Source organism: Lissotriton helveticus, chromosome 2_1, assembly GCF_964261635.1.
Source record: "Lissotriton helveticus chromosome 2_1, aLisHel1.1, whole genome shotgun sequence".
In the NCBI taxonomy this organism is placed as follows: Eukaryota; Metazoa; Chordata; class Amphibia; order Caudata; family Salamandridae; genus Lissotriton; species Lissotriton helveticus.
Genome location: NC_136059.1, coordinates 1,906,176,596 through 1,906,201,895, shown reverse-complemented (window position 1 = coordinate 1,906,201,895; position 25,300 = coordinate 1,906,176,596). Strand labels below are relative to the sequence as shown.

General features: G+C 46.8%; 1 protein-coding gene across 5 annotated transcripts in view; it reads left to right on the top strand.

The window, feature by feature from the left end:
• Window positions 1-25,300, top strand: part of ADAD1 (adenosine deaminase domain containing 1) — a 1,111,472-nt gene that overhangs the window by 314,674 nt on the left and 771,498 nt on the right. For all 5 annotated transcript variants that reach the window (XM_078676822.1, XM_078676823.1, XM_078676824.1 and 2 more), the window contains one exon: window positions 2,220-2,408. In XM_078676822.1, coding sequence (XP_078532948.1) covers window positions 2,220-2,408 — 189 coding nt within the window. The remainder of the gene's footprint in view (window positions 1-2,219; window positions 2,409-25,300) is intronic.

The following is a 25,300-nucleotide window of genomic DNA, read 5'->3' as shown; positions in this document are numbered from 1 at the left end:
CTATAAATAATGACGTGGACGGGTCATAAATGTGGAAATTTTTTCTTTTCGTTTCTAGCTACTTTACTTCCTTGTTCTATGATTACCTATGGTATGGTTATTATTATTATTATTATTATTTTTTTTAAACGATTTTTATTGCAGACTTATAATAAACAGAACACTGCCACATAGGCACCATAGTTCCGATTTCGCAGTGCATCGTTTCCCGGTCATGGTATGGTTATTATGTGCATAATTATTGCTTTTTTATGTACCGTGGGACTCCCACTCCGACGACTGGGAAGGATAGAGACATGTGAATCTATGAAAGAAAGATACCAATACTGGGGAACCACAGATTACAGGTAAGTAACTATTGTTCTAATGTGTGCATTCCTGTTATAGTTGCCTTTTCCTTCCGGGCTATTGAATGTCTGAAATGCACCCACAAGACCCGTGTTCTGTCCATCCTCACAGATGTAGTTTCTGAAATTTGCCAGAGATAATCATGATTAAAAAGATGGCAATGAAATCAGTTGGTGTTCATTGCCTGTACAGCTTTCTGCATTTGTGTATATTCATTCATGTTTTTAATGCCATGTATTGGAGCCTATTAAATTCATGCTTTCTGATGTAAGCGGATTTAAATTTGTTGCTAAAGTGCTACCTTTCTGAACTCATAAATTGCCCATCCTTCTTGTAGCGTTTACTGGCAATGCTGCCTTTTCATGAACACAGACACCTTGGTTTTCTTGTGCATGCAACAAAGCCTTGCTTTGAATAAACAGGATGAGCAGTGGGATAATACAATATATATATAGATATCGATATAGATATCGATATAAATATGTGTATGGGGCATTCGGGGGACATTCATGGCGGATATGTTGCCACTGACCGCATGAAGAGCTAGCCTTAGCACTTAATTTCTGCCACAGGTCTGACATAAAAACAGTTTCTGAGTCTTGGGGAAAGACCCCCCCGCTTTCCTATTCTAACAAGGCAGAGAAAATACTTCTGCATGGCAGCAACGGTAGCAGGCGAAGGGAAAAGTAAGCACCTCTTTAGGGCTGGCCTTGCCTACATGGCAGTTTTCGGACTCAATAGTGCATTGTGTATGATCACAATCCACCCTCACCCCAGAGAGGAGTCACACCAGAGATGTAGGGGACTGAATGACAGAGATAGACGAGCAGCACAACCAACACTACTTTGATGTGACTCTTAAGTCTCTGGTCATAGTGCAGGTATTCATAGACTATCCGTAGCTAGTGCGACCCTCTAGTTAACAAAATAAAATGCACGTAGCTCTTAAGTGTTAATCCTAAATACATGATGCTCCAACCAAACCTACAATAACCATGTTTGTTTGCTGAATCATAAAAGGTGTGTCAGGTTGAACCTAAGCCAGGAGGGAGTGAAGTTGGTAAGCCCCAAACTCTGACAAATAATCAATACATCTGAGAAGCAAAAGTCAATCTGCGAAACAGCCAGACAAAGTCACAACAGACTCCAGAGAGCAAGGGGCAGCAAACATGCAATTGTGTCCTAGTTGAAAAGGTAAATCCCCAGTAAAACGCCAGAGCCAAAATAGAATCTGAAGAGCAAGGTCAGTGTAAACAAAGGGGAAAGACACAGTAGTACTTCAAATCCAAAGACCAATGTCGGTATACAGGCAAGGAGGTTAAGGAACAGAGGAACTCTACAGGGAGAAAATAACACAGGTGAGGCACGGCACCAGTGTACGAACTAGCAACTGTGAAGACGCTGTACAACGGGAAGTTGCCGGACAGCTTCCCAGTGTCCTGAGGTTTAAATGCTGCCTGTCGTGAACCAAAAGTCCAGCCCCTGACCCAGGCCGTTTGACCGTTCACAGAGCCCCTTCCGCCATTAACTGGTACACCACAGTATTAATGTGACAAGCCTACGCAGTTTTCTCGTACTCCTTCTAAGACCTCAGTGCCTTGCTGATTCCTGAGGGGTGGATTTTAATTTTTGTGGACTAAGAAGAAATGGTTGTGAGGATGTAATATTGAAGGATGTAGGTGTAATTAATATTATTGTAACCTCGTGATAGCTATCTCTTTAATTTCGTTAAGAAAGCAAGTTAAAAAATATAGCAAATCCCATCATTTGCACTGTTTGAAGAGCTTTTTCACTCACTATAATGTTGTGTAACCAAATGAATCGTCAATTTACTGCAGCTGTGGTTTTCATTTTATCTTATTTTTTTTTAGGTTTTTGTCCAGAACCCTTTTTATCTCAAGTTGTAGTGCCTCCTTCAATTGCATCTCTTCCTCCCAAAAAAATACCGAAAGATTTGATAATGAAGTACAGACGTGGAGAAATTAACCCTGTATCTGCTTTACATCAAGTTGCACAGATGCAGCGCTTGGAGTTACTATTGAAGGAAACAGTTACTACTGGTATGCTGATAATCTTCATATTCTCTTGTCTATCGCCCACACCACCAGGGCCAGAATATTTCCCTCCATGGGTTCATACTCCATTGTATTGCGTTAACTTTTTTGTATAGAGAAAAAATAACAGCTAGGCCTGCTGCAGTTTTGGATGCTAGTCACTGTAAGTACATGTTAACATTACATTTCCACAAGTCATGCTTTAAATACCATGCACCCCGTCTTGTTGACTAAAAGGCCTGTCAAAATGGTTTCTTTTGACCGGTCGATTTGCAGTTTTTAGACTGCTACAGCGTAGGCGTCGGTTTGGAGTATCTTTGTAGTTGGTCGCACAATAGGTGCTGCAGGTAGCTTGTGTTTAACTTCCAGACCCTGGGTACTCCTTGCACCAAACATTAGGACCTTATAGGTAAGTTAAATATGCCAGTTAGAAGTATTGCAATTTAAACATGTTTAAAGGGGAGTACAGGCACATCACCACTGGTTAGCAAGGTAAAGTGAGCAGAGTTCTAACATCAGCTAAAAAAATAATCCTGCAAAAGGTGCGAAATAGGGAGTGACAGTGCAGAAAAGGCAAATTTACTACACAGTTCCTGTTTTTTATTTATAGAAATGAAATATTTCCTTATGTTCTTTTAACCCTTTTTCCACGGCGTAGAATCCGCCGCAGTGCGGACGTTACCGTGCGCTGGCGGGGCCGCGTCGGCCAACGGACTTGCACAGCACTACATAGGTAGTGCTCGCGATGGCAGGCAACGGGTTAAAAAATAAACCTTGAAATAAACAAAATTGCACCTGTTTTATTCTACATAAAAACTTCACTAAAATTAATTTGTTCCAGGGTCCTCGTAGTTAGACACATTCTGCCCTACAGTTTTAGTTGCCACGTTTTTGCTGGCTTTCTTCTGCTACCACATGTTAGTTTATTTTTCAAATAAAGTAGTAATACCATACACCTGTCAATGTAGCCAGCTTTTCCTTGCTGTTTAAGTCTCTCCTACTAGACAATGCATGCGCTGTCTGTAGTGAAACATATTGGGTGCCTAATAAGAATATAGTGCTTGCTTACCATTCATTGGCTTTCCTGTCATTCTCATTTGCCTGCTTATTATTTGTGTTTCAGCTTGTCAATCTTGTTTGTTCCTCCAATGGAGGATGGCCTCTTTAGCATCACTTTTGATTGGCTGGCATATGTGCTTCAGCTGCTTTCTTTTCAACTACTTTGTTTATTTCCAATTAAGCATGGTAAATTTTTTTTCAGCTGTCTCCCTTATGTCCTTCTCTCTCTTTGCACTCTATGTTGCTGTATGCTTTGTCATCATGTGCTCCCCATTGCTCTCTCTCGCATGTGCTTCCCTGTTTGGTCAACGTTGTTCTGGCCAGTTGCTTCTCCTACTCATGCCCTGTGTTGCTTCCGTCCCTGTGTTGTTTGAACCCTCAATGTTGCTTCAGATTCCGTAAATGCGACTCACCTACAGGCACAGTACTTATGTGGTCTGTGAGAGTTGGCAACTTTGGGTGTCAATAGAATTTTCAGAAGTTACTTAAGAATATGCTGGAGGACAGAGTGGCGAATACCAGGAGGATCGTGTAGCCTGGCATGTCCACTGGATGTGATTGAACTGTCCTTAGAATCCTCTGTAGCATTAATGAATCATACATGGATGTGCTGTACTTCTTCTTCTGATGTCTAGGCTTAGTTAATCAAAATGCCTTTTGATGGGCAATGACTGGGATGAAAGTGTATGATAAATAATCAGTGGAGTTTACCCAAATCACCCTCCTATACCTGGGTAAGAAAACTACATAATATGCAGAAAAAATAGCATGGGGGAATCAATATCTCTTCATTTACTTAGTCATAGGGGACATCAAATTACCCTATCACTAGTACAAAGTCCCATTTCAATTTATGAAGAGCTCGTTTAAATGGTACACATACCACTGAGACATACTTTGAAAGAATCAATCATTGTTTTAGTTTTTAACTGTAGAACATTTAAATACATATATACGAAGACATTTACATCACAAACATTTATAAAACATAAACCAAATCTTAGTTGCCTGTACCCTATTATGTCTGGGTAAGTCCTCTATGAACACGTGGTTGCAACACCTCTACAAGCTTCTATCAAATGTGGTTCGAAAATCAATAATTCTTGTATTCAAGCGGACTCCTCCCGTCAAAACTGTTGACATGGATGCGTTTCGGTCCCCAATTTCTTCCTGGCCTCCTCAGGACAAAGGTAAGGAAATCAACCTAAATGAATCCAAAAATATAAATTTGTACAAAAACGTAAACAATTGTCGGGTCCAACTCATGCAGGGAAAGACAGAATCTCATCAAAGAGAGATATCAAAAGGTGTGGAAGAATTTGTTGAGATGCTCCACTATGTGAGGGGACACCACACCGTGATGGCTTAATGTACTACCCGGACTAGAACGAAATACATTTAGTGTACCACTATCAAGAGACCCACGTGCATCCCAAAAAAAAAAAATCAAGGTGCCAGGGAAAGTGCAAGAACCAATAAAGAAAAATGTGTATATAGCTACACTTCACGAGCAATGCACTCACGTGACACAAACCGAAATGGATCTCTGTCGTACTTCAGGCCAGCAATGCCCCTCGTTGTGAAGATTAAAGTGAACCAAACACTAGGTACAATCACCTGTAAATAGCGGTTCATTCTGTCAGGGCAAATTCTGTGTTGACTACGCTTGTTGTCACAATTTACTAATATTTAAAACGAGGTAAAAAACCCACAAATGTTGCACCACTACATACCTCTCAAAACCACAACATATTGTCTATTTTGCAATGCACTCCTGGCATCTGCTCACTTCTGCTTGCTTCTCTAATGTGGATAAATCCTTGCTGCAAAACGGAATAACATCCTCAGTAACTCTGCTTGTCTAATATATAACCGTCATCGCAACTTGCATATGTCCAAACGGACTGTGCTTCTTAACTCTAACTTCCGCCACCGGTCGTGTAGCCATACATGGCAAGTTATTCAGTGGGTCCACGGTTATGAATGCTCCAACGGGCTGCTCGCACTAGGTCTCAGGATATTTAAAATAAACAGGAAGTTTATGCTGTCCTTGCAGGGGTTGAGCAGAGTCGGTCCAGTTCTAGGAAGTCTGATCTCAACTCTCCTGCTAAAGTTTCGAAGGCAGTATTGGCAATTTTGAGACTGTTTGTCAGGCAGCAGTCCCAACCGGAGCCTCAAGCTCTGCAGCAGTTTTTCTGGCCACAAGTGTTCGATCTGGGAGAGGCTGGCAGTGACTATCTTACTCCTTCACCAACCCCCAGCAGCTAAACCCCTTTGATTGCTAAAGTAAGAATACACATGGGATATCAGATGTCTGTTGGTCCAGTGACTGTGTTCTGCCAGCGATGCATCAGATCCTTCAGACCAGTGGGGGCTGCCAATAGTTGAGCATGGATAGTCTGATATTTTGGAAACCTCCTCACACACATCTTACTGATAGCTACTTCTCAGAGAAAGAAAGGTATGTTTGAGGCATATGAGCTGTAGATCATATGTTATGCATAGATCGCCATCTAGTATTGGGTCCGGATGTTTGCACTTTGTTTTTCTTAGAAGAAGTCTCTACAGTCACAAGGTAGGTGGCTCCTCCTTTCGGTGATAGTGCGCATGGGCATCGACTCCATTGTGCGATTGTTTTTTTCTGCTATCTGGTTCGGATTTTACTCGCTGTGCTCCGGTACTACACCGCTCCTTCGATTTCCCTTGGTGCGCAAAACACTCAACCTCAACAGTATTGTTTCCGATCGCGTATACTATTCTTCTAGTGTCGGATTTTCTGGTTAAAACTCTTACGATCAGGAAAGTTTGTGGTGGGCCGTCGGGCCTACCTGCGTTGGTTTGGCTAAGGGTCAATGGAACGAAGTCCCTTTAAATTCTGCCCTCAGGGCCATGCAAAATACCAGCGCGCTGACTCACATGGAGTGTGTAACCTGTGCTTTTGTCTACTGAGCACTGAGAACAGGACTGCAACGCGTGCAAAGTATTCTGCTCCAAGAAGGCACTTCTCGACCGTCGCGACATGGAAAGTCAATGCAAAGCCTCCATTCCTGACCTCTTTGGACCTCAATCAGAAGAAGAAGCAGAGGACGCTATCGGGCTGAAGAAGAGCAGGAACCGATCTCTGTTTCTGAGTACGGCTCTGACCAGGATGATGACATCCCACAGGGACAAGGTACTGTGAGTACAGAAACTCCCTCGCCCCGACATCCACCTCACCCCAAAAAGAAGACTTAGGACCAACCAGTGCCCTTAAGCCCTAGTCTGCTCCAAGATCATTCTTCCTACGCCACGCCTTCGGACTCGGCACCAAAACCTACCAAAAAGCCTTCTGGCTCCGAAAAGCCCCAATCTAAAATGGGAACCAATCGAAATCTAAGTCTGGCTCCGACTCTCAGCCATCGGCACCGAAACTCACTTCGGATCCAAAAACACCAGCCCCTAAACCATCTGCACTAAAAGCTTCGGCGCTGAAACAACCGCAGGCACCGAATTCACAAAAAAAACACTTTTGATGATCTGCTCAAAAGACCGGACCCGAAACAGAAAGTGTTGTACATTCATCCAAAAACCGGACATATAACCACCACAGTGACTCTAAAGACAAGGGCTGATGCTGAAGATGAATATCACATTCCTTTGAAGAAGTGAACTGTCGCAACTAACCCTTCCCCTCCTCCTCTTCCTATCTCATCTCCTCCTTCTCCACAGTCTATACCTGTACCTACTTCACCTCCGCATTCACCAAATACACGATGACGATGGTCAGCCAATACCTGCGGACCCATGGGACGCCTACAACATTAACTTTCCCACGATCAATGAACCTGACATATACCCTACCAAACCCTCTCCGCCAGAAGACAGTGTAGGTTACATTGAATCGCTGGATAGCGCTGCCAACTACCATGGGGTGCAGCTTCGCAAACATTCTCTCGAAGAGTATTTCTTTTCGAGACCCTTAGCACTACTCAAGTCATCACACAATTTACCAATGCTCAAGGGTATGATCAGACATGTGGATGATATCTTTAGTGATCCTGTCAGTGCACGCATCATTACCCCCAGGGTAGACAAAAAAATAAGTCTGCGCCATCTGACCCAGCGTACATTAGTGGACAATTACTGTTGGACTCGCTAGTAGTGTCTAACGCATGCAAGAGGGCTAACTCCCAAACCACAGGGGATGCTCCACCCCCAGATAAGGAATCTAAGCTTCTTCTTTTTTTTAAACTTTATTTTTATTTTTTGCAATTGAAAAAACGTGCTTAAAGATGGCAAAAGAAGTTATTAATGCAAGAAGTATGATCAACAGCAGGCATGGAGGTACATCAATAAACAATGAATATTGCAGAAGGTTGTCCAATAAGAGACATAAATTTACATTGACAGTAGCAATCCAGCAAATACATAAGTCAAAACCCTCTGTATTCCCAACTACAAATAGGAGGTAGGAAAGCATTTCATAAGGGCCGGAGCCGGACCTCCCATGAGACAGAGCGAGGGCTTCCTCTTCTACATCGAGGTCCAACTTATAATATTTCAGCCATGGGCACCAAATTTTCAGAAATGTACGCAGGCAACCCCTCGCCTTGTAAACCACTTTCTCCGCAGCCATGTAGAGATCCATATTGGACTTCCACTCCATAAGTGTAGGAAGGTGTTGTGCTTCCCAATACTTGGGTTAGTGGTGGATAAAAGGGACATAGCCAAGATTGGCCAGTACGAGCCCATAGCGCGGCAGGTCAATATCCCTGGGCATTCCTAGGAGTAAGAATTTCGCATCCAGCCCCATGGTTGCCCCTATTATTTTGTTCAGTTCTCCCACAATTGTGTGCCAGTAGGGCTGAATGTGACTGCATTCCCAGAGTGTGTGGATGTATGTGCCATGCTCCGTACGGCATCTGAATCATGCAGGGTCCTTCACCCTCCCCCCTCTTGTGTAGACATTCCCTGTCAAAATGGACCTTGTGAAGGATCGTCTATTGTATAAGGGTGCATGAGGGCCGCTTTCCAATATGTCTTCAAGTGGCTCAGTGGTGAGCTCCCACTTTGCGCGAAGTTGACCAAGTTTGTCCGGCATATTATTAATTTGCGTTTTATATGTCAGATATCTCCTGGAATCTAAGCTTCTTAATGTTTCGGGGAAGAGAATCGCATCCCAGGCAGCAAACTTCTGGCGCTTATCCAACACACAAGCGGTGCTAGCTAGATACGACTGTGCGCATTGGGATGAGATGGAACAGTTGCTCCAATATCTACCCCAAGAACATAAATCTAAAGCTGAAGACCTGATAAGGGAGGGACAACTTATTTCCAACAATGAAATCAGGTGCTCCCTTGATGCTGCGGACACAGCTGCCAGAGCATGAGGGTAAGGACGGTGCACCAGGGATGAAGTCAAAGAAGGCTTTAAATGTATCCAAAATATGCTTTATTCCATAAGTTAATTTTTTTTAAAAATGGAACCACAGCCAACGCGTTTCGTTCTTTTGGACTTCATCAGGGCTGGAAGGAACACAGAAATAAAAACACTAAATACATGGATGCAACATACGTACGTACACAAATAAACGTATCACATGTATGAGGTCATACATCTTAACAAAAAAGCCTAACAAAAAAGCTTCAGAGCGACAACATGAGAAACCTATATAAACCATTATATAACCACAGCATATAAACCAATATAAAACCAGACAGAATAGCATTTTCTTTTTCTTTTCAAAACCGGCTTGAGAATGCAAATACAAAGAGAGCCAGGGGACACAATAAGAATACAGTACATGCACATACATATACATAAACGTTATGCGAAGGCGAAGAATGTCCTTGGCAAGAACAGCCTTTTGCAATGAAGATCCCACACTTGCATATTTTGTCCTACACCTTAAAAATTGAAGAGTTCAAGTCAATAGAATAGAAATAGGGAAGAAATAAGCAAAAAGGGGTAAGAGACCTACTGCTATTAGAACTCGACGAGATTTAACTTGGACACGGAGGTTATTAAAAAGTGCATCAGTCCACAAAAACGCATAACACTAATGGCATCCCCAGCCACTAGGCCCCACCAGAGAGTACTGATTTAACTAATTTAATACCTATAAATAGCACAATAGGGGAATACATCCATGTCTCACCTCTGTATTAGTGCGTGGATCAAATCATGCAGCGAATCTCAGCATATATGCAAAATATCAATTGGTATAAGGTATCAAATCCCATCCCTGTTTAAAAATAACAATCTACCATGAGGCAGCTGATATCATTAAAAGGAGAAACTAGCACACACGGCACAATGTATCTATGGTTTAAATCTTATTATTGCATTTCAAACATAACAAAGGGTACAGGACCCCCTGCTCCATCAAAACAAAGCGATACAGACATCAGTTGTCAGCGCTGTCTGTTTTACCAAGTAATTGCTGTGAGCAGGTCAACAGTAGACAACTTAAGGGAAAACAAAGGAAGTAATCAAAACATCAAACCCTCCCTACTCCCGCCTCCCCCCCCCCCCCTTCTGTCCATGAATCATAGGGGTCACACAAAAAGAGGAAAAATGGTGGCAGCATTATAGGAGTTATCTATTTTTCTGGGGGAGCGCGTGACTCAGGGATTTGTGTGTCCGCTAGCCGGAGGAGCACAGATATCGAGGGCAGGTCAGTTCCCTAAACTCCGCTGTGAGCAGTGTCAGGAAGGGTCGCCACAGCTCTGGGATTTCTTCCCCTCTACCTGCCAAAGTAAGAGATAGTTTCTCCATCCCCAGCACCAACTATAGCCTTTGTAACCAGCCCGCGTGTGGGGGAGCTTGTGGAGAGCGCCAATGGGCGAGTATTTTCTGGGCGGCTTCCCCTAGAGCAATGGCAAAAAGACAGCCTCTTCTGGGTTTTAGGGGGTATGTCAGCGGGTTGGGCAACCCTAAGAAGATGTAAGCTGGGAAGCATGGGAGTTGTGTATCAAGATGAGTCAATGTCTTCTAATATTGTGGTCCAATAAGAATGGAGTCTATCACCGCTCCACACCAGGTGCTCTAAGGTGCCTAGTTCACCACACCCCCTCCAACATCTAAACGGTGTAGGCCCTCTGGTGTGGGATACCAGTAAGTAGCAATTTTGGTCAGTGTCTCCGTGAGTCCTGCGTGATTAGCTGAGTGCTGTGCCCTATAATATATGCCACTCCATTCTTTGTGTGAGAGGGTTCTACCTAGGTCCCGTTCCCATCTTGCCTGACCTGCGTTGTAAGTTTGGGTGTTGGCCGCTAGAAGATGTTTATATAGATCTAAGATTAGTTTTTTGTTTGATGTTCGCGTGACCAGCCACTTCTCATAAGGGGTTAAGAATCTCTGAGCTCTAGGTTTAATTTGGGGTTGGAGAACCCAGTGCCTAAGTTGCAGGAAATGCATTTTGTCCATCTCTGGGATGCCATAGTCTGCTTTAATTTGTGGAAATGAGATGATGCCCTGTAAATCAAATAGATGTCCTAGAGACCGACAGGGGAAGAGGCGCCAGTTCGCAAACGCTTTGGGATCCAATCCCGGAATAAAGTCAGGGTTATTGAACAATGGAGTCAAGGGGTAGGGAAACGATGATAACCCATGGGAGATAGCCGTGCGGTCCCAAGCTTCCAAGAGTGTACTTGTGACGTGGGAGGTGTAGAGGTTGAGAGGTCGGTGTTTTCTCCGGAGAAAGGGGATACCCTGTAAGGGCATACCTGCAATCGCCTGGTCCTGAAACAACCAGTGTTTCTGGGATTCCAGGCGGTGCCACTCTACCAGATAGCAGAGATGCGCAGCATAAAAGTAGAGCTGTAGGTCTGGTATACCGACTCCTCCCTGTTCCGGGGGAGGACCGCTATAGCCTGCTTGAACCGCGGACTTTGGCCTTGCCAGATGAAGTGTGCCAGCTCAGACTGGGTTTGTTGGATCCAGCCTGCTGGGGGATGCAGAGGGAGAGTTTGAAACCGATATAGTATCTGGGGGGGGGGATTGTCATCTTGACAGCGGCTATTCTGCCTAACCATGATAAGGGGTGGTGCTTCCATCTGCCCAATTCCCCGCGAATTTGGGCGCAAAGTTTATCATAGTTAGCCGTGTGGTAGCTGGGATGTTAGGGCCTAGTTGCACTCCCAAGTAGGGAACTGTGTCGTCTGACCATTGAATATGGTGCTCCTCCCACAAGTGGGTCAGTGTGGTCTCCGATAACGAGATGTTGAGGGCAACATATTTGTCTGCATTAATCTTAAACCCTGAGGCCTGCGTGAAGTTATGCAGTTCAATACAAAGAGTCCGAGGGGTCTGAGCAGGGTCTGTGATGGAGAGCAAGATGTCCGCGTATAAGCTGATTTTGTGGACATCCCCCCCCCGAATTTTATCCCCTTAATGAGGGGTGGTGTCGAACTCTCCGCGCAAGTGGCTCCATGTAAAGCGCGAAAAGCATGGGGTAGAGAGGGCACTCCTGTCGGGTGCCTCTGCTTATGGGTAAGTGGGAGGACGTCTGGCCATTGACCCGCGCTGTGGCTCGAGGCAAGCGATAACAGTTGAGAATACGGGTACATAGGACCTCCCCAAGCCGAACCACTGCAGCACTTGTTCGAAGTAGGGCCAGTGGACCCTATCGAAGGCTTTTTCCGCGTCGATGGCCAATAACATGCAGTCCGTTTGAACGCGCGACGCTGCTTCTATGAGGTGTATCACCCGTTTTGTGTTGTCGATGGTTTGACACTGTATGATGCAACCTGCCTTATCTGGCTCCGCTAATTGAGGCATATAAGGGGCTAATCACGACGCAAGGATACTCGTATATAATTTAATGTCGATGTTGAGGAGAGATCGGCCTGTTCGCACTGCAGGTAGTGACGTCCTTCACAGGCTTCGGGATGACTATGCTCGAGGCCTCCAGCATTTCCTACGGGATAGCCCTGGATTGAGCAAAGGTGTAAAAAAGGTCAAGCAGCACAGGAGCCACCTGGGTGCAAAAGGCCTCATAGAAGGCTGCAGAGTAGCCATCCGGGCCGGGCGATTTTCCTAGACGGGGGCGCGAAATGGCCGCCTCCAGCCCAATCGCCCAATCCAAGTCTGCAGCTTCAGCCGGGTCTAGAGGGGAAGCCGTGCCTCGTCGAGATATTCCTGGCTAAGGATCAAGTCAAGAGAGTCCCCTGAGTATAACCTAGCGTAGATGTCCCGGAAGGTTTCTGCTATAGTAACATCGTCGGAGACGAGGCGCCTCCAGGTGTGCGTATATTTTGAACCCCTTGTTTCTGCCTCATTTCCCGTAGTTTGTGTGCTAAAAGGCATCTGCATCTGTCTCCACCGGTGTAATAGGAGTGGCGTAGGCGGAGGGCCGCGTATTCGGCTTTATCTTGGTCCAGCGCCGCAAGCTGTTTCCTCTCCGTACAGAGCTGCCACCAGGCCCTGGCTGCACCAGTACATTGATGCATCTGCTCCAGCTCTGCCACTCGTTGTGTATGCTCGGCACGCTTCTGGCATCGTTCTTCATTGATGGCCGCGGAGGTGGCTATGAACTCTCCCCTTAGGACGGCCTTAAGGGCAGTCCACTGTGTCGCCAGGGAAGTGTCCGCATTGGCGTTGACGGTTAGATAGTTCGAGATAATGGTCCGAATTTGGTCAGTGACGGAGGTCTGATGTAGAAGTGAGTCACGAAGGCACCAATGTCGCTGCGGTGACAGAGTATATGCGAAGGAGAAAGAAGCTGTTTCCGGGGAATGGTCTGAAAGTGGTGCTGTAAGGACTTCCGCGTCCGTCGCTAAGGCCACTAACGGAGTAGAGCACAAGCAATAGTCCAGCCTAGCTTACGTCTTGTGGGCCCCTGAGTAGTAGGTGTAGGACCAGCTATGGGGATGGAAGTGTTGCCATAAATCAACGAGGCTCTTATCGTGAATGTGTGCAAGACCAGCCCGCGAGAGGGCCCCCACTTGACTAGTACATTGACACAAGCTGTCGTTAAGGTTATCGAAGACCAGATTTAAGTTTCCCCGCAGAAGCAAGCGCCTCTCCGAGTTGGCTGTGGCGTCAATGAGTGCGTTGTGTAAGAATTTGTCCTGGCCTTCATTGGGCACATATACCGACCCTATTATAAGGGACATGCCAGCTAAGAATTGGTAGGTGAGTAGACGGCCTTTGATCTCTGCCTCTCTCTGGACCACTTTACCGTGGAAGGACCGGGAAACCAAAATTGCTACCCCAGCTGACTTGGTGGAGAGTGAGGAGAATATTTGTATGGGGAAAGCTCGGTATTTCATCCTGTGGTGGTCTTGTGGTAGTAGGTGAGTCTCCTGAAAGAAGCAGACATCAGCCTCCGAGTGCTCCAGTAGATTCAGGAATGCTCGCCGCTTAATAGGGTTGTTCACTTGTCGGACATTGAGGGCCAATACCTTAAGGGGACTGTGTGCCATCTAATATGGAAGAAAGAAGGGAATCTGGCTTAGACGCCCAGCCGGTGTGTCGCAAGAATAGTGCGGTGGGAAGGCCGCAGTGGTGGCCTCGAGCATGATGTGTGCTAGCAAGCATGGAGGAGTGTAGACGGGGGACCCACCCAGCAAAGGACAAAAACGGGAGGAAAAAGGAAAAACCCTGGGGAGAAAAAAGGGGGAACCCCCAAAACCCACACCAAAGTGTTCCTATCCCTCCCTAACCCAAACACCCAATGAGCAATAACAGTTTTCGAACAAAGTCCGCTGTCCCAGGACGACTGGAATAATCAACAATGTAAGGACCATAGTCAGTCAATGAGGAGAAACGCCCCTCCACCCGCCCAAACCCAGCACGGATGCGTCGGAAGGAATCTTAAATGGGAATATTCTCCGGACCCTCATTTGTCATCCGAGTTCTCTCCAGCGAGGGCCTCAGTAGCTGCGGCCAGGGCATCTTGTTGGCTCCGCAATTTCCGAGGCAGGTGGCCTCCGGGGGCGCTGTCTCCTGGTTTGTCCCTACCAGCCTGACTGAGAGATATCAGGTCTCATGTTCGTGTCATCGACGTCGACATCTTCACTAGGAGGCGTCAGGCCCAGCAGGCAGCCAACAGTGAGCATAGCTGATGCAGTTTATTGTTAAATCGGAAGATGAGGCGGAATGGTTGCCCCCAGGAATATGAGATCCCTTGTTGCCTCAGATGGTCGGTCACAGGATGAAACTGCCTGCGTCTCTGCAGCGTGATGAAGGCTAAATCTTGATACAGCAGCGGTGAGTGGCCCTGGAATGAAATCTGCTGCATAGTTCTCGCCTTGGATAGGATGGCTTCCTTAGTCTTGAAGTCCTGTACACACACTAAGATATCCGCAGGTGGTGCCTGAGGTCTACGGGGTGGACCCACCCTGTGTGCCCTGTCCAGAACAACATCCGCTGTGTGGGAGTCACCTAAGATGTGCCGGAAGAGGCAGGTGGTGAAGGCAAACAGGTCTTTGGTGTCGTCGGATCTTCTCACCCCCCGGATGCGAATATTATGCCTGCGGGATCGGTTCTCGATGTCCTCCAGATGCAGCTGCTTGTCCATGTTTTGGTCTTGTAGCCTAATGACTTTTTGCTGTATCGTTGTCAAGTCCGTTACCGTGGCATCACTTTTCTCCTTAAGCGTGGCTACTCGTTCTCCGATATTATCAACATCCCGGCGCACCTCTTTAAGTTCCGTGGTAAACTCTGCCTTCACCGACTGGATATCCTCTCGCATCGTGTGGAAGAGCAACTCCAGAAAGGCCTTCGTGATGGGCTCATCCTCGGGGGCTCCAGGCTGTTTAGACAACTCGGCTTCTGGCGCTGCTGTTGCCATGTCCGGATTGGACTGAGCGCGGCCAAAGAGGTCTTTCAGAGGCTTCACCTTAACACTTTTGGCTTTGGACATACTCTTTTGCATTCCGCGATTACCCAATGGGGCAGAGAATACCACTTAGGTGGGCACAGGTCCGTCTGTAGGAGGCCCCTATCAGTTGAGGGTGCGTCACAAATTATGGAGGGCTCGTATAGTGCACCCAGAGTATGTTGTTGCGTGCTAGAGGCAGGCCTCAGGGTTCATGTCACACTGTCGCCTGAGGGATGGGCGCGGGCCGTAGAGTCAGCTGGTATGCAGGCGCTGCATGCCCGAAGGAAACGCCACTCCCCGTCTGTGCGGTGCCTCGGGATCCCCGGCCTCGATGCGTTCACACCCTGGGCGAACCGGCCATTGGGATTGCCAGAAATGCCCGTCTCAGGCCTCGCTGTTCTGGGTATCACGGAGGCAAGGCACAGCAGATCCACGTGTGATCCAAGGGTGGCGGGGGATCAGGTAGGTGTGCCGGCGCCAGCCACGGAGGAAGGCCCACCAGACCGAGTCGCCCCTCGGGGAGAGGCCCCAAAACCAGGCTGCTTTGTGGAAGGATCAGTAGGCAGGCACAGCACGCTGTAGGCCCGGCGTGGGGTGGTAGCGCTGTCTCCGGGTCAGCCCTCAGACGCTCGAGCTCTCCTGCGGCGCTGTCCTGTAGCAGGCCGCCGAGACTGTCACCACCCCGAGCCCAGGATCTGCGCTGCCCACCCCGCTGGTACCAAGGTTCGGCCGCAAGCAGCAGTCAACCTGCGCACGGGGGTGGGGGGCTCAGGGAAGAACCCTAGTCTGGCCTGTGGATTAGCCGGGTAGTCCCTGTAAGAGCGTCTCCGCCCTTGCTGGCCAGACATGTCAGCGTGTCTTCTAGCCGGCCCCCAACGGCCCCGGCCTCACCTGCCGTCCCACAGCTGAGGCGGACCTTTTAAAGGGGAGTACAGATGCCGCAAAAGTGAGCCGTCGCCAGGAGTGTGTAGGAGCGAACACCTACGAACCAGAATCCCGAGACGAGAGGGAATCTGCACGGAGGAAGGCGGCGCTTTTAAAAGAGAGACCCGGTCGGCGTTGCCCACAGGAACACGAGAGAGAGGGAGCCGGACCCTATCCGGTATCAGGCGTCAACCTGCCACGCTCCTGGAGGAGCGTGGTTGTCAGAGGTATACTCTTGGGTACGGGGGTGGCTCTCTAAAGGAGATAGGAACGGGACGGAATCCACCCCGGGGACCGGGGCGGCGTAAAGCTTCTAATGATTTCTACCGTTATAAAAGTGCAGCGCTAGTGGTCACATGGTGGCGGTGCGGTGATTTCTCCCTCACTCCTCTCCCCACAACCAGCTGGTCCACATCGGATGAAAGCATTTCATCCCCGACCATCACAACAAAAGAGGAACGCGACCTCATTGACCTACTGCTGACGGCTGCAGTCAAAATAGTCCTAAGTAACTGGAAGGACACCTCAAAGGCTGCACCCAAGGCATGGCTAAACTGGGTCACGTTCCTAAGGGGGGCAGACAACATCACAGCGAAACACACGCCGAAAACTCATAGGCAGGCGAACATGTGGGAACCCCTTGACCTCTACCTATCCTCGCAGAAACCCCCATAGGCAAGATTCTCAACCACCGCAGAAGGTCGCTCCCTGCAGATCCACGCGCCAACAAAAGGAAACTAATACGCAAGGCTCCTCCACTCTTTCTTTCTCGACTTCTATCCACTATCCCCCCTCTCGTCCGGGGCGTGGGCCAAGGACACCAAATGAGCCTCGCGGAAGGGGCAACGAAAGATGACGACAAGTTGGACCTGGAAACTGAACTTTGGAACTGACACTCGAACAAAGCCACGGAACGACAGTGGCCAACACCCCCCACCCCCGGCGCCCTTCTCTTCTCTTTTTCTGCCTTTTGCCTTTCTCTCTTCTCTTTTTTTTCCTCCACTCATGTATACTCCGTGCTCCATGTAAATATATATTTTTTTTATACAATAAAAAATTACAGAAATCAAAAATATATATATATTTTGGTTGTTTTGTTTTGTTTCTTTCTTTTGCTCCAAATCAACCACGCCCACTGGATTCCTTCCGAAGGGATGGCGAAGAGAACCACTCCGGAAAATCTCCCCTGAAGATAAGAAGAGAATCAACACTAAGACTTTTTATTTCTATTGCCATCTTATGTCAGATATTGGAGGAAAAAAAATTACACCTCATAGGACATCGCTTCTTTGTTATTGCCCATTCTAACACACCCTATTTTGAATCGCAGGTAAATAGATCATCAGCATGTTAAGTCGCTACATACACTTCACCAATCTCAATAAACAGTGCAGTACGTTATAATGCCTCTATTTAAATTCAACCCCCACTGTTAAAGGTCCCTCATAAAGGCAGAAAAAGAATAATACCCTTACCTGCGTAGGAGTCCGGAGGTGTAGTCTTGGGGGTAGTAGTCACCCCAGATAGTAATTAGTAAGTGTTGGCCAGAATAGCTGCCCACCGTCCTAAAATCAAGAAAAAGAAGAACCGTATATGTATCTCACCTCTGTTTCCATAACCAGCCATAGTGCATTGGTCTTAAGATCGCATTATATAGAAATTTAGATCGCATTTGGGCTTCTCTCTGTCAAATCAAACGGTCATGGTACATATCATATAAGTGTTAGCAGCTGAGTAAAACGACCATAGCGTCCCCCAAGCCACCCAATAAGCAACTTCCAGATCAGGCCATGATTGATAACGGAAAGTTGTCTTTAGCCACAGATTTAAGTATTAGTGGCACAAATATGTGAGGCATACGTGTGTGTGGCCAGCATGATTTAAAGCCCCCAGCCAGCCACCCAGAGAAGATACGAAAGAAGTGCCCCTCTGTATCCAAAAAGCAGTCATAGCACCTATTAATTAAACATCAGAAAAACTAAGTCGCAAGCGTGTGCATAACGCGCAATTCTCAAATGAATAATTTTCCTAGCCCAAAAGTAAGGCCAAAAGGTCCACAACTATCGGAGGCATAAGGCATAAGAACAGAAAACCCCCTGAGCGCGTAGTCTGTTACCTGTATTGTAGAGACATGGGGGCAGATTTATGAAGGCCTTGCGTCGCCGGTGCGTCATTTTTAACATGGGAAAAAGTGACGCACCGGCGGCGCAAGGCCTTCATAAATCTGCCCCATGATCCGAAGCCGGTCGATTCAAACCGGGCGCCATGTCTGTCTATATATAGAGAGATTCTCAATTCGGTCATGTGTACCGTCGTATAGCGTCGTAACAATGATCACCTGTTCTAAACGCTCCTCGCCTGCGCCTTTTCGGAATAGAATGGCTTGCATAGTTTGGTTTATAGAGGAAAAAAGGGTTGCATCAATATAGTAAAATTCAAGGCCAGATCAAGCAGTAGACACCCAATAAGTTGCAAGTTTATTATAATAGACTTGCATTCCAAAAATACTAATCTGTTAACAATTTGCGCCATATAGTTGTATATAGAGACGGCTAGTGGGCAAATTAGGTATAACAAACTTGTGTTAAAAAATGCTAATTTATTTAAAATATATGCCGTATGATTATATATAGAACCGGTATCATGTGTCCAAGTGCAAATGCATCGACATATGTAAAAGTACGCTACCGGCCGGCGCCATATTTAAAAGGAGTTACATCCACAGAACATGAGGGACCTTGGAAATAAACCCAAATAACCCATGTCCACTTAATATATGGTGGGCTATTTGTCCGATAGAAAAAATCATTCATAACCAGGGGTCATAAGCCAATATTAAATAGAAATTCCATACATAATTTATAAGTTGCGCGAAAAATTTTGAGTTTCATATGGCGGGCTTGCATTCAAAAATACTATTCTATTTAGAATTAGTACCATTTGATTATATTTAGAGACCGTATCATGGGTCCAAAAAGGAGTCCGATGCTATAAACTTGGTTTGTTATGCTAGAAAGATTAGGATCATGTGTGGCATCCAACCTATTTTGTTCTCAATCAAGAGCTTTCAATACCAGTGTCCTTTTAAGAAGGCACGCCGGGCTACGTATCTCTGGATTCCAACCTGAGGTTCAAACCTCTATATTAAACACACCTTTTTGGTCCAGTGGTAGACTCTTCACTTGAAAATATGAAGAAAGACACTGAAGTGGCCAAATCCATGGGGGCGCTTCAGTCACCACAAGGCTGTGGTTCCTTTTGGCGCTCTTTCTATGGAGCGGGGTCCAAGAATTCTTCCTCAGAAAATACCTCCACCTAAAAGGGTAATACCCAAACCTCAGACTCCTAAGAACTACTTCCACGCGGGTTACAGAGGAAATAACAGGAAGGGTAAGAGGTAGATGGTTCAAACACACGCACCTCCCCCACCAATACAAAATAGTGACTCACCTCTCCTTCCCTCCAACCACCTAACACCTGTCGAGGAAAGACTGTCAAATTACTAAACAGCTTGGTAGTCAATAACAGACAAGTGGGTTCTGCAAATAATCTGATCTGGTTATTGCCTGGAGTTCATCAACACTCCTCCAAACTTCCCCCAAAGTCACACAAACTCTCACCGGATCATCTACACCTCCTCACCAAGAGGTACAGTCTCTACTTTTAAAAGGAGCTGTATGGCCCGTACCGCTACAATCCCAAGGGTCGGTCGTGTACTCCTTTTACTTCCTAATACCAAAAAAGGTCGGGTCTCCGACCAATGTCAGAGAACTCAATTTTTACATACAATCAGACCATTTTCACATGGTAACACTTCAACATGTACTACCTCTTTTGCAAAAGGGCGACTTTCTGTTTACTCTGGACTTAAAGGACGCTTACTTTCTTATTCCAAACCCCTCTGCTCATCGCAAATTTCTCAGGTTTGTGTTCGTGGGCCAACATTACCAGTTCAAGGTACTCCCATTCGGAGTCACCACTGCCCCAGAGTCTTCACAAAATGTATGGCGTTAATAGCCGCTCATATCAGGAGACAAAGCATCCATGTCTTCCCATACTTTGACGACTGGCTCATCAAAGCCAGCACGTACCAACCGCGTCTCAAATACACTTCCATAACTATCAAGTTACTGCATCAACTAGGGTTCACAGTCAATGTGCCACAGCCAGCCAAGATTCTCTACTACCTAGGAGCCAAAAGGCTCTGGCGTTTCCCAACACAGCCAGAATTCGCAACATTCAGGCTTTGGTTCTCCATATTCAACCCTATCAATCTCTTCCAGCTCAGGCTTACATGCAATTGCTGGGAATGATGGCATCTCGCATCATGATCATCCTGTATGCCAGGCTCCACATGCGTCCACTTCAGAAATGCTTAGCCAGGCAGTGGAACCAATCCCCCAGTCTATTAACCGATCTAGTGTTCGGAAATGGCCATACTCCTCGCTCTCTGCAGTGGTGGAACACACAAAATCTGTCAAAAGGACGGTCCTTCATAGACCCGCTTCCGCAAACGGTACTACCAGTGGACACAACTCTAACTGGCTGGGGTGCTCCTCTACAGCAACACACAATACAAGGCCTGTGGAGTCCCCAACAAAAGTTGCTCCCCATCAACCATTTAGAGCTCATGGCCTTATTTCTAGCACTCAAAGCCTTTCAAACCCATCTGGCTGGTAAAGCTGTCCTGGTCTGTACCGACAACATGACAGCTATTTATTACATACAAAAACGGGGGAACACACTTTCTCCAACTGTCCCACCTAGCCCAGGACATCTGAAGGTGGGCCATTCATCACAAAATCTATCTCCTAGCAGGACATCTCCCAGGAGTAGACAATCGCATGGCAGATCTGCTAAGTCGTCCGACACAGCAAGTCCACGAATGGGAACTACACCTTCATGTTCTCCTCCCATTATTTCACATGTTGGGCTTTCCAGACATAGACCTGTTCGCCACGCACCTAAACGCAAAATGCCCACACTTCGCGTCCAGGTATCCACACCCTTTGTCCAAAGGCAATGCACTATGGATGAACTGGTGAGGGATTGTTGCTTAAGATTTTCCACCTCTCCCACTCATTCCATTCGGAAACTCAAACAAATGTCCCTGACACTAATCCTGGTTGTTCCCACATGGACATGTCAACCATGGTTCACAACGCTATTGGAACTCTCTGTAGTTCCTCATCAAAAGCTAATTTCTTCACAGAGACATAAGACACCCAGAACCCAGTCAACTCAGTCTGGCACCTGAAGTCCTAGAGTTTGGCGGTCTTAATCTACTGCCTGACTGTATGAATATTATCAAGGATGCTAGACATCTTACCACAAGAGCCTGCTATGCAGCAAAGTGGAAGCGGTTTGTGATTTACTGCAATAACAACCACATCAACCCGCTTGATGCTTCTGTCCAAAATATTATAAGCTACTAGCTTACCTGTCGTGCGTTGCTGCGATCTCCGAAGAAAGGAAATTCAAGGAAACTCATCATGATAACATTCAATTTACATTGTCATTTTTATTGAAACTTATTTATTTTAATATGGAAAACATTTCAAAGTGTCGTTTTAATTCTATTTATTTATTAGAGTGCTTGTGGATACTCAATTTTTTGTTTTTCCGTCTGGTGCGTACATCAGTATTCGACAGATTCTGAGGGCCCTGGGGGACCGATATTCAAAAACAATTTATGACAGAAACCTTCGCGGGAGTGTACTCAACAACTTCCCAAAGTTTCCTGGCGATCGGATGAATGGTGTTTTAATTCTATTTATTTATTAGATTGCTTGTGGATACATGATTTTTTGTTTTTCCGTCTTGTGCGTACATCAGTATTCGAAAGATTATGAGGGCCCTGGGGGACCGATATTCAAAAACATTTTATGGCAGAAACCTTCGCGGGAGTGTACTCCACAACTTCCCAAAGTATCATGGCGATCGGATGAATGGTGTAGTAATGCATAAAGGACAAACCAACAGACCGACAGACATGCGTTAGTTTTTATATATATATATATAGATTTGTTACATCTATAATGTTCCAATTTAGTTACACGTCCATACGTTTACAACTAGCTGCATACCTGCTAAGTAGACATTGGTCTCTCTTTAGAGTACCTGTCATTAAAGGTTTATGGAAGGACTCAAAAGGGTTATCCTCCCGAGACGTCCGCCTGCTCCAATATGGAATCGCAGCATTGTCCTCACCAGACTAATGGATCCACCCTTTGAGCCGTTGCACAAATGTAAACTGCAATTTTCTCACATGGAAAACTGCATTCCTGGTGGCTGTCACATCACTCAGAAGAGTGGGTGAACTTCAGGCATTAACTATAGAAGAACCTTTTTCACAAATGCACCAAAATAAAGTGGTTCTTCGGACTAATCCTAAATTCCTTCCTAAAGTAATTTCTGCTTTTCACATCAATCATACTGTTGAGTACCAGTGTTTTTCCCTCAACCAGATTCAGTAGCAGAACATGCCCATCACACATTAGATGTAAACAGAGCATTGCTGTATTACATAGAAAGGACAAAACCTTTCTGTTACACAAATCAATTTTTTTTATTTTTTTTTTAAACCTTTATTGATTCGAGTAAAGCCGTACAAGCGCAGGCCAACAACCATGGAGGCAGGCCGCAAAATCAGGAGTTAAATGCAAAGGCGTTAAACATGTTTACGGCTCAGGAGTATTCACAATACAATCATAACACATGGTATGTATGCGCCACGAAACACTAGGATGGAAAAGGTTTCATTTTTATAGTGTAAAGAAGCAGCCGTGGCTATATCATCGGAGGCATCACACTACACGAGGAAAGGGAGAGATGGGAGGGGCGTATCCTCCATGCGATCAGAAGTCGGTGATGAGCAATACGGTCTAAAGCACGCTACGCCTGCCAGGGCAGGCCAGGAGTATAAAACAAACAATGGTCCACAATTTAGCGAAGCATCATCCGAAAAACCCACCCTCCCGAAACAAAATAGAGGCAAGCGCAAATGCCCGATAGGGAAAAGGATAAAAGAAGAAGATACAGCCAACTCTACTAAGAAAGGAAGAGAAAAAGGGACCATAGAACAAAACAAACTAAAATAACAAAACCCCCCCAACACCCGCCACCCTACATCACCGTAATGGCTATGGCCTACCCCACTAACAGCGTGTCTGTCGCCCCAGAAGACTACCCTACAGAAAGGGAAAGAGAGAGGAAGGGAGGTGGAGAGAAACACCAAGATGGCGGAATCCATGACTACAGTAAAAGTGATGAGAAACGAAGGGGAGCCCTCCATCTGTCCCCCGGCATCACCCTCCCGCAAGTTCTATGACAGCACAGGGTGTAGAGTCCAAAAATAAAATCCAGTACTAGCAAACAATTCTCAAGGCACATAGTCGGCTTACTGCGCCATCAGGCAAGTCAGCTCGGCACACATTCGTATCAGACATCGGCTAGGGTCCACCAGTCCATCGTAGGCACCGCTCATCCTTGTCCCGTCTTATCCGTTCTAACAAAGCGCACCATAGTATCGGCGATCAGGTCAATCTGTACGGGGAGTCGAAGTGTCCAGGCGAGCGCGAGCAGCAGCACAGGAGCGTCGATTTGATATAACCAGACATATGCTAGATCTCTCTCACGTTGTTCCAGGGACCCCGGCCCGGCCCGAGAGCACATCTTCCACCCGATATTCAGCAGAGCAGGGCCAGGAAGAAAAGCATCTATGTCCGACCATAGCCGGAGCGGCCCCCGGGTCATGGGAAGCACGGCCTGGGGCGGACACACCCATCGCGGTTCCAGACCAATGTCCACACGTCGTCCCAGGCACTCAGGATCCTCAACAAGAAAAGGCTCGGGAATAGGATTTTCGAGTCCGCCAATGTCGTTTAGTGCAGCCATCTTGTCGCAGCCGGGCAGAGAGTGAGGCATATCATCATATTCCCACTGACCAGACGTTCTCGAGTGCCCCAGTGTAAGCACAATCTCATCCACCTTACTACCCAGGAGTCTGGCAGATTGCACCAAGTCGTGGCGCTGGGCAACAATGGCCGCCATAAGATCGCCATATTGCAGGACTCTACCAAGCCCCCTCTCGATCGAGTCTCCCTTCTCCAGACATCCACGATCACTTTGGGGCTCAGACTCTTCGCGGTTGCATTCCGTATTGCCCATTGTGGTCACAGGCAGGGCCACCCAGATTCGGGGCAAATTTGCAGGCAGAGGGGCCTCAGGCATCTTTGTATCACTCTCGCGTCTGCCAAGGCCCAGTATAAGCTAAAAGCAACTGCCGAGTAGAACGCCGGCCTCGTACGGTATGAAGTAAGCAACAAATCCGGGAGCCGCCCGCCGGCAGCGGGACAATGCGCAAGCAGGTTCCCGGCGGTGAACAAGTAAGGCTTCTACGGTCGTGTAATTTACACCAAGCATCATGTCAGGCACTCCTCGGAGTTGCACCCGTAGCCGACAGGATATGCTGTTCGAAAATCGGCCGCTCCCCGTCAGCCATGACCCATCCGGCACGTCTCGGTCGCTGGTGGCCGCTGTTGTTCACTCGGTGACCAGCGTTACTGTCCACTCGAGGCTCCGGACTCAGGGCTGTTGCGGGCCGCGAACCGTAGCTGGGTGGATCCTCCAAATTAAAGCAAGCGCAAGCCTCAGGATTGTGCCGCAAGTAGTCGGAGGTGCTCGTCACCACAAGTGCGCCGTTTTAGTACAGGATTACAGGCAGGATGTGGGCTCGGGAGGAAAAGGTCTTCGGAGCCGAGGGACTATGCGGCCGTCCCGATCGCCATCTTGGCTCCTCCTCTACACAAATCAACTTTTTGTCGCTTTTACTCCACCACACAAAGGCAATCCCATATCAAAATCAGTAATTGCAAGGTGGATAGTCTAGTGCATTCAAATCTGCTACACAAAAGCAAAACAAACATTGACAGTTCCCCCCTAGAGCACACTACACGCAAACTGGGGGCGTCTATGGCATTCTTAGGAAATATACCCATAGATGACCTATGCAAAGCTGCAACTTTGTCTACACCTCACACGTTCACAAAACACTATTGTGTAGATGTGTTGGCAAGACAACAAGCTAGAGTAGGCCAGGCAGTTTTA